Here is a 10,364-nt window from a genome sequence, read left to right as displayed (position 1 = left end):
TATCAGGCTTTTCTTCTGTATCATAAACTATAAGACATGACGCTACATGAATCCCATCAAAATCTACTAAACTTTTTGAAGCATCTGGCCTACATGACCATCGTGTATCTAATAGGCGCTTTAGTGTAGTATGCTTTACTTTCAAAAAATCCTATATGTATGTTAAAGCTACAAAAAATGAATACAAACTCTGCAGAACGCCAAAATAATTGATAGAGTTGATGCACTCACTGACACTGCACTGCCCTACTAAGTTTAAAGAATGTCCAGCGCAGGGAATATAAAAAGCTAATTCACTCCGCTCTATTAAACGTGCTTGTAACCCAGAATATTTACCAGGCATATTGATTGCATTATCGTATGCCTGTAGGAAAATTTGTAGGAAACAAAAAAGTTGCTCATACACTCATGTATACGCTCATATCATTTAGACAATAACGAAATATCTCAGAAAGTTTGTTCACGTAAGAAATATAAGGCATAGAATCTAAAATAATTCTCCAGAGCTTTGCTTTTTTTATTTCGCTAATAATGTGCGTTAAAACTTTTTGAGACATAATATCAATTAGCTCTTCACAAATAGTTTTAGACAAATAAAATACTTTACTTTTGCCTTTATTTGCAAAAGTATCAATGTGTCGCTTTAAAACTGGATTAAATTTAGTTAGCAGTTCTAACACGCCTTAGTAATTTCAGTTATTTGTCAATCCTATAATTTCATTATAGCCTCGAAATGCTAATCCTCTTCCGGCTAAAAAATGAATAACTACTACTATTCTATTTAAGATAGCAGCCCAATAATTAACCTCGCCTTTAATCTGGTTTACCATATATTTATCGATACGAGTATTTTGTTTTATGAATTCTATCCACTTAATCATACGTTAAATATGTTCCTTGCTGTTTTCGTGGTCATTAATAGTTTGTTCAGCTTTTCTCCAATTGTAAAAACCACTTTTGACAAATACATTGTTGTAATCGGTTCAAAGCAATTCGCAAAAATAACAAAATACACATCCAGAGGATTCAGAAAACATTAACAATTTTCGGTCACACTTTTCGCCATTATTCATCACTCTTTGAAAATATTTAACCGAATAATATCTATACTGGTTTTTGAACATTCGTTTCGAAGATTCGAAATTAGAGTCTTTATTTTAAAAAAAAGCATACCCCTTGTTTAAATACTTCATGCGTTCATTTTCCTTTAATAGCAATGGCCATAAAACAGGGTCTTCTTGTACACTGCATCAATAAAGACGTTCAAACTGACAAGGAAACAGCTGAAAACAAGATAAAAACTGCATCTTCTTAGGAGATTTTGATGATTTTTTTAATGAAACACCCTACAAAAGGGTGTTTAAAATGGTGTATATGCAGAGTGTATGCACTCGTATGTGTAGTATGAGTGAGTATTCATTGCAAACACATTAGTTTATGCATTGGTAAATGTAACTTTGACCTATTCATGTTTAATAATTATAAGTTTCAGAAAGTTTTATATCTTAATAATCAACAAAAAATATTAAGGCAAAATTGACTTACCTCTTCAATAACAAATTGGCAAGATTTAAAAGTTGAGTTAATTATAAATATTGCATGTAATTAAATATTATCTCTTTGATTGCATATTTCTTCTACTAATTTCCATGGTTCAGGAACATACACGACATCTTTTGAAATTAGCCAAATAACCTTCTTTTTAGCAACCTAAAGAATTAGAAGATATATTATAAGAGAGAATATTTATAATACTTAAAGCGATGTTTAAAATATGTAGTAGCTACCTTATAACTGCGCTGAAACTCAATAGTCTGATTGTAATAATACTTTTCAAGAAAGAAGGAATTATCTTTAATGATCTTTGAAGCATTCGACTCAATACCTTTGCGCCCTAAGTCTTTCCTAATCTCGGTTATCATACAATCTATAGCAGTCATTGGAAAATCTGTTTTCCTTTTTTATGTTGAATAACGTGTTGGTAAAAATTTCCCCCTGTGGTGCCTGTTTTGGATACAAGTTTACGTTCATTGAAATACCACCTATTCAGAAAATAAATTTTATTATAATAATTAAATTTAAAAGTTTACTTAATCAAATTTAAAATGAAACTTACTTGTTGCAAGATTTAGTGTTTTGCTTCCCTCTTTTGCAGCCAATTCCTTCAATACAGAAGATACAACTTTCTGGGAAATCTTTAAACTTTCCGAATGTATGAGATACTGTAGATTTCAAATTTTATCCCTCTGTCTACATGGATGTCTGATAACCTTCCCCACCTTTTGATGACATTGCAAACAAAATGTTTCATCAAGGTCTTCAGAGTTACTTTGTTCAGTTGACGTTTAATTTATAAATTCTGATAGGTTTAATTTTTAAAGGTTTCTTGTATCTTGTCCAATCCTGAAAATCAGACATTCACTCAATGATCTATCTGCAACAACTATTCTCAGAGCCGTCGTGAAGGGGTGTCGAACGAGGCCACAGCCATGGGCGGCAAATTAGCAATGCGGCAAATTTCAAAATTTAATAAACATTTTTTAATATATGAAATGTTTTAAAGACGCCCTTAAAAACCAAAATAATTTAAAATTGCGTTTCAAAATCTTTGGACACGCCTCATAATTTTTTTCGCACCTTCAGGCAAACTAAAATAATTTCCAATGTGAAATTAAGACATGAATTAAAAAAAAATCAAATAATTAAAACAAAATCTGAAAGGCAGTGGAATATATATTAACGAAGATTTCGCTAAAGAAACTATGGAAGAGAGAAAGAAACTATGGGAAGAAGTGAAAAAACTGCGCAATCAAGGTAAATACGCAACGACTAAATATAACTAAATTAATTGTCGCGAATTTAAAAAATAACTTAATTTTTTTTTTAAGCGTAAGAATTAATTACTCTTACAAATGGCTAAACAAACAATAGATTTTGGAACGCAACACTTTAATGTTTTCAAAACTACAAATAATGTTTTACTTAATGACTTTTACGACCCAGATTTGCAATTTTTTAATGAAATTAATTCTAACTCGCAGTTTTTTGACTTGAGAACTGTTAAAAAAGAAATCGAGGCAATATAATTGCATTTGTATTTATTGATTACATCTAGTCGCACACAGAAACTTTTATTCTTTCTTTGTCAAGAAAAGTAAAATATTTTGAAATAAAAGTTTTAAAATCTATTATGTCACTATTAAAAAAAAAAGAATAAAGCTATCTGGTTCAGCTTTCAAAAAGTTAAAAAAGCAACGACTTGAAAGTGACAAAAAATTACAAAAGGTGTTTGCAAAATGGATTAAAAAAAGCGAAGATCAAACAGAACAACCAGGTAAAAATATTTTTATTGATGGATTTTCAAGTCAAAATCACAAATAAATTTAATTAAAAAACTTAGCAAACTAAGCCATGTCATTTGCAATATTACAATGGAAAAAATGTTGATATAGTTTATTTTTATTTTTACAGCGCAAAAAAGTCCAGTTTTTTTTCGATGTGATGATGAACAGTTACTGCAAAACAATGAAGTCAACCAAAATGCAGTTACAACAAATCTGTTAGAATTCAAGTTTGATGATCCACCATCTTGGCCCAAAATTAATGACAGTCTAAGATGTTCTTTGGTTGAACATGGTGCTAAACAAGACAAGAGAGAAGTCTATCCTACCGCATCAACATCATCAGAAAACAGACATTTCAGTTCTAGTTGGTTTGAAAAAAATCTTCCAAATGGGGAAAAAGTTAATCGTCAATGGTTGTTATACAGTGCATCAAAAAATTCTTTGTTTTGCTTTCCATGTATCCTTTTTTCAAACACAAAGACAAGCAAGTTTGCAGATACATCAAAAGGTTTTTCAGAATGGAAACAACTAAACCCTCGAGTCCCTGAACACGAGAATAGCTGTGAACATAGAAAGTGTTTCACTTCATGGAAAGAAATGGAAAAAAATCTGAGAGAGGGAAAATCTTTAGACAAGGACATTCAAAATGCCATCCAAACTGAAAAAGAAAAGTGGCGAAATATTCTAAAAGTTGTTATAGATTCAATTATGTTTTGCGCTAAGAACAATTTGGCTTTTCGAGGCAGTTCCAGTATTATTGGTGAGCCAAACAGTGGAATCTTTCTCAACACAATTGAACTAATAGCACGCTATCATCATCCTTTAGCAGAACACATAACGAATGTTAAACTTAAGCAGAAATCTGTTAGTTACTTTTCCCCACAAATTCAGAATGAACTAATTGAACTTCTTGGCAGAAAGGTGAAAAGCGAGATAGTCACGAGATTTAAAAAAGCCAAATGTTATTCAATTTTATTTGATTGCACTCCTGATCTCTCTCACAAAGAATAAATGTCAGAAATAATCCGATATGTTTGTGTCACTGATGGAGAATGTTCTATTGAAGAGAGTTTTCTGGATTTCATTGAGTCTCATCAAAAAACCGGAGTTGGTGTGGCTTCAGATTCCCCATTTATGATTAAATTTTTTGGAAAGGTTCAAAAAATATTCAATTTCTTCTCAAGCTCTACTACCAGATGGGACAAACTGATGAAAACACTTAAAGTCACCCTAAAAAGTCAAAGTGAAACACGCTGGTCTGCCAAAAAGGAGGCTATCCATTCACTAAATAATCAAATCACAAATGTTTGCAATGTTTTACAAGAAATTAGTAATGATTCTCTGCTAAATGCTGAAACAAAGTCCGGAGCTAGAGAGATTTTGATTCAAGTTGATTTTGAGTTTCTTTGCTGGCTTGACCTTTGGAACATGATACTTACATTAATTGAGAGAGAGAATCGCAGCTTACAATCAAAAAATATGACAATCGATATTGCATCAAAAAATTGCTGGTCTGATTGCTTCTATACAAAACCTTCGAGACAGGGGCATTCATAACAGCATGAAAAAAGCTGAAATAATATCTTGAAAAAAAAAGATCTTGAAATTGAAGCTAGCTTTTCAATCAAAAGAAAACGAAAAGCAAAAAGGATGTTTGATGATGAAACAAGAGAAGAAAGTTCACACGTACCTCCAGAAAAAATTTTTGAAATTAATTGTAATATAGTCTTTGACAGTATAATTACACAATTACACTGGAGATTTGAAACAATGGCTGAGATTTCATCAGATTTTGAGTTTCTAAATGGTAACTCTCTTGCAAGTATGTCAGTTGAAGATCTGAAGAAATGTGGAGATAAACTTTGTCAAAAATATGTTCGTGATCTTAATGCTAATGAATTTCTATCTGAAATTGAAAGCTTTAAGTTTCAAGTTAGTGTTCTGATTCCAGATTTAAAAAACGCAAATCCATTGAAAATCTTGCAATTTATGCACACCTATTCTTTGACTGAGGCATACCCTTTCATTGAAATTGCTCTTAGAATCTTTCTCACACTACCCGTCACTGTGGCATCATGTGAACGTAGCTTTAGCAAACTTAAGTTTTTGAAAAAATATCTAAGATCCTCCATGGGTCAAGAACGTTTGACTAATCTTGCCATTTTGTCAATTGAAAATCCCCTGGCAAAATCTCTGTGTTACAATGAAATTATTGATAACTTTGCATCATTGAAAGCTAGAAAAATAAATTTTGTTTGAATGTGTCTAATTTTAATATTTATTAAAAAAACTAATGCCTGGTAATTTTTTCAATGACTTTCAACCACAAAGCACGATTTAAAGTTGATTTTAAATGTGCTTTAAGTAGGTTTATCAAAGTTTGAATCAAATTAAACATTAAAAAAACTATTGAATTTGAGGCGGCATTTTTTCTCCTTGACCGAAAGGATGTTTGATCTCACTACGGCCCTGACTATTCTTCTCGATTTTTGTAAAACAAGTGTACTTTTTTCCAGGGCTCTTCCATTGATTTACTAATACTCAAATCTTTCTATAAAGATTTTCAAATTAATAACTTTTAAGTAACTTTAGTTCAAGCTTAAAATTGCACATTACAAATTTATTATACCTTATTAACTATACTTGCCTTCTTTAAATACAAGCTTTTAACACATGTGCCACTAATGCCAGATGGGCAAGAATTCATTTCTATATTAAAACCATGATCCACAAAGTGTCACCAACTATCAATTCTGGCTTTTCTTCAAGTAGAGTACATTTTCTGTCCTTATTTAGACAAGAGAAGCATGTCACTTTTCGATGTTCTGAATGACATCTAGCTCTTGTCAAATTCATTTAAACTAAACTTTTAGATTTTCAAACAGTTTTCTAAAATCTATCTAATAAAATAACTTTAATTAAGACCATTTCCATATTTAAACTAATCTAAATTTATATTCGAATGGTTTACATAAAAACTGAATAAAAAATTTAAAACTTTTGTAAATAAACTCACACATCAATGTTTTTTATTAAAAAACCATGTCAAATTGCATAAGTGTATATATATATATATATATATATATATATATATATATATATATATATATATATATATATATATATATAATATATATATATATATAAATTAGTAAAAAACACTTATTTAACTTTTTTCTTCAACTTTAAGTTTCACCATTGCTGGATCATCAGGAAGAGTTACTAAATCTCAAAAAAAATTCAATTTATAGAAAAAAATATTTTATAGGAAGCTATAAATTATTAAAACTAAAAATAAAAATAAATTTTTTTTTTAATTACTACTGTTTTTTTTGTGTTTTTTTTTTGGTTAAGGTGGTAGACTACTAAAAAAATACTGATTTTGAAGTAAATTGTCAAAATTTAGTTTTTGGACTCAAATTTTTTTCAACTTTTATCCTTTTTCATTTGATATAACCATCATGTATTTTTTAATTACATTAAACATTTAAAAAATGCATTTTACCAGAGTTAATAATTTTACCAGAGTTAATTAATTATTGACCTTAGCAACGCCTTATCAACACAAAAAAACCCCATAATTTAAGCCTTAAAATCTATGCTTAAGCTATGCTAGGCTTCTTTTTTATATTCGCAAACTGTTGAGCTGTACTTTAAAAGCACATTCGTTGTAAAGTGTGCTTTAAAAGCACTAAGGATTAAAAAGGATTAAAAACCTGCTAATGTCAATTTATAAAAGCTTACAAGACGATCAACTGCTATCTAAATGTCTTCACGGTAAGACACAAAATCTGAATGAGTCCTTGAATGCCATTATATGGTCCAGAGTCCCAAAGAGCACTTTTGTCAGTAGAGAAACAATTGAAATGGGAACTTACTCTGCTGTTATTCATTTTAATGATGGAAGTAAAGGTATTTTGGATGTTTTAAAAAAGTTCAATATGACTGGGTATATAACAGTGATGACATCTATTCAGTTTGACAATTCTCGTTTGAACCAAATGAAGCGAAAGTCAACAAAGAGTGTATAAAGCAAAGAAAAAAGTTAAGATCAGTAGCCAAAGGGTTCAGTGATAAACTAAAGTCAAATGAAACTAATCAGTCATATATTTCTGGTGGACATTAAACAAGATTTTACTTGAAAAAAAACTTTAAATGTGTTTTTTACAAATTTTGATTTTTGTAATACTATGGTAACTTTGAAACGTAATATCTTTGTATTGGCTAATGATTTTTGCATGAAATTTTCTGGGTATACTCAGTATACTCAATAAATTCGGTTAACAGATGAAATTTTTAAAATTCATGTTCAATATCTTTAAATAAAAAAATTAGTTTACATTTTAAGTGAAACTACTTAGAATTTCAAGCATGTTTTCAATAATTTGTAAAAAATTTAAAATAAGTCCTTAAATTAAAAATCCATCTGTCAGCCGGAATAAAACATAATAATGCAACATTCTACAAAGTTTAAACCACAGAAAGTTTATATAACGGAAGATATTACGTCGCAAAGTTATTCAATTTTAGGCATATTTTAGGCAGTTTATCTGCCATTATGGATGTCAAAAAAGTTTAAAAAAAAATTTCATTTCAAATATTGTTTTTAATAAATTTCTTATCAGAAAAATATTAGTATTTGGTTTTATTTCAATTTTACACTAAAAATGCGCTTTTTAGTAGGGTACCACCTTAACGGGAAGTTTTAATTTGGTCATTTGTTTTTATAGTTTTTTAAGAGGTATTTATTTTCGTGTCTACATTTAAAAATTTGTTCAGATTTTTTATTTCATAAATTTTCCTGATTTAAATGAGTAATTATTTCAAATTTTTCTTGCAAACATAACATTGCAAACATTTTTGGAAATGTTATTATAGGCAGAGGCAGATTTTATAATAGACCATTGTAAATTAAAATTTTTCTTATTTTCTTTTAAATCCCAAATATATTTTGACAGCATAGTCTCTTTTGAATATTTTTTGTATTTAAACGATTGTTTGTGGTTGGCATAACGTTTTTCCATTCCCTCGGTTAAGCCAATGTTTGTCAGGGTTATTTTGTGAGGAAACAATGCACTTGTAAATTAAATTTTTCGAAAGGCATTTTCCATTTAGAGGGCAATCTATTTTTTGTTTACAATTACAATAATCAGTGTTTTTTTCTTTTATATGTTCATTTTTATTAATTAACGCGTAGTTGTGGCCTTTTATAATTCTTTCTAAATTTTTTGTACAACTATAACCTACTTTAATGGTATTTCTGTTAAAAATCTTATGTAATTTATTAGAGGGAGGAAAATGTTTGTCTACTAATTTTAGAAAAATTTTACCTATATTTGTTAAAACATTTTTGCTGGGGGGTTGAACCAAATTATGTTTCTATTTCTATTACGCTTTTTTGCAATTTTCTTTTCAAATTTTCGCTTAAAAAAAGCCACTTTTTTTAAGTTCATCTTCATAAACGTTTAGAGGAGTTAAAAATATTTTCATTAGAAGAGTTTTGGTTTAGCCTATTGTTAATTGAAATTGGAACTTGTTTTAGTATTTGAGGGGGATGGTTCGAATTCACATTAAAATACAATAATTCGGCATTAGGCTTTTTGTAGGGCTTATAGGAACTTTCTAAGAGGTTAAATGTGATATCAAGAAAATTCACTATTTTTAAATTTATGTTTATTTCAATTTGGAAGCCAATGTTTTTAAAAAATTTAATAATATCTTTTCTAATTTTATCGAGTTGTGGCCCTGACTTTTTCTTATTATTATTATTAAACCGTCGCCGCGATAAAGACCTAATTGATTGATTTGGATTATTTTAGCTAGGGTATTTATAATATATAAACCTACAAATTCGCAAATTTCTGCTCCGTCGTAACTTCCCATTGTTACATCAAAGCATTCGTGCGTGGTATTTTTCTTACACGTTTCCTTATTAAAATAGAGTAAAGTTTTTCTGCCGTGCTTTATACGGATTATTATACGGATAGTGTCCTCAGTAATATATATTTTTTTATATATATTACTGAGGACACTATCCACACATATATATATATATATATATATATATATATATATATATATATATATATATATATATATATATATATATATATATATATATATATATATGTATATATATATATACATATATAGTGTATTTTTTTTCGTGAAAAAAAGGTGCCGGAACTCACGTGCATTTTTCTTATATATCAAAAATGAAGCAGAAATTAGTAATTGTTTGTAAATAAAATTTATACATATGTATAGCCATTGGTAGTCTCCCCCACCCATTATACCCAATAAGGCGGAAGCAAATAAAAGAAACCGTTTTTCAATGTAAGAAGCGTTTTTTTATTTTTTTTACATAATGGCATGTTTTTTTTCTTTGGATGTGTGAGGGAAGAGGTTACAGAGGTGATGGATCACGACACTGTATACGAGATATAAACTGTACAAAACTTTAAACTTCTATAATAAAAATTAACAAGATTTTTTCCAATTTTCGTTGGAGTAGTTTCTCCTTTCATAGCTCTTAATACAGCTAAATGGAATCCACTAAATAACTACAAATCAATGTACATTGAAAGATCGATGCTTGTTAGCGGTGGTCCTACTAATTGATGAAAAATTTGTTGAATTTGTTTTGGTCATTAATGAAGGGCTTGTTGGTATGATGATTAGATTCATATATGAAAATCCTCTTTCGCATTCACTTGCGGAAATAGGGATGGTATGAATAGTGTGTACCAAATAAACTAAATTTTAAGGATACGTTATTTTTTAAAAGTAGTTGTTGACTCATCAATCATTGACGAAATCTTACTTTTTGATATTATGACTTCTGCAATAATTTTTTTCCTTATTTCGTTACCTATATGATTGACAACTTTAATTCACACCCTTCTAAAATGAAGGTTACGACCCATTTCAACTCAGTTAGTTTCTTGAAAATCAATTTTTTCATTTCAAAGTAATTAAAGGACTGATATCCTTTTCCAACTTTATATACAGTTCGAAAAA

The 10,364-nt window shown here is 29.2% G+C and overlaps 2 protein-coding genes across 2 annotated transcripts; both read left to right on the top strand.

The window, feature by feature from the left end:
- The first annotated feature begins 2,762 nt into the window (after nt 1-2,762).
- On the top strand, nt 2,763-4,355 carry LOC136086377 (zinc finger MYM-type protein 5-like). The gene is made up of 3 exons (XM_065808673.1): nt 2,763-2,814; nt 3,233-3,334; nt 3,472-4,355. Exons 1-3 carry the CDS (start codon nt 2,763-2,765, stop codon nt 4,353-4,355), a joined length of 1,038 nt encoding a protein of 345 aa, XP_065664745.1.
- Nucleotides 4,356-4,994: 639 nt separating this feature from the next.
- Nucleotides 4,995-5,603, top strand: LOC136086376 (uncharacterized). Its single transcript, XM_065808672.1, has one exon. The coding sequence runs from the start codon at nt 4,995-4,997 to the stop codon at nt 5,601-5,603; it is 609 nt and encodes a 202-aa protein (XP_065664744.1).
- The last annotated feature ends 4,761 nt before the right edge of the window (nt 5,604-10,364 follow it).

This window comes from Hydra vulgaris, chromosome 10, assembly GCF_038396675.1.
Source record: "Hydra vulgaris chromosome 10, alternate assembly HydraT2T_AEP".
Classification (NCBI taxonomy): domain Eukaryota; kingdom Metazoa; phylum Cnidaria; class Hydrozoa; order Anthoathecata; family Hydridae; genus Hydra; species Hydra vulgaris.
This window is presented reverse-complemented; position numbering and strand designations above follow the sequence as displayed.

What these genes read in the sequence shown, in the direction of transcription:
- LOC136086377 (XM_065808673.1), top strand. Translation starts at nt 2,763, where the DNA reads ATGGAAGAGAGAAAGAAACTATGGGAAGAAGTGAAAAAACTGCGCAAT. An exon ending in GAAAAAACTGCGCAATCAAG is followed by an intron (nt 2,815 to 3,232) that starts GTAAATACGCAA and finishes TATCTGGTTCAG; the next exon opens with CTTTCAAAAAGTTAAAAAAG. An exon ending in AGATCAAACAGAACAACCAG is followed by an intron (nt 3,335 to 3,471) that starts GTAAAAATATTT and finishes TTATTTTTACAG; the next exon opens with CGCAAAAAAGTCCAGTTTTT.
- LOC136086376 (XM_065808672.1), top strand. Translation starts at nt 4,995, where the DNA reads ATGTTTGATGATGAAACAAGAGAAGAAAGTTCACACGTACCTCCAGAA.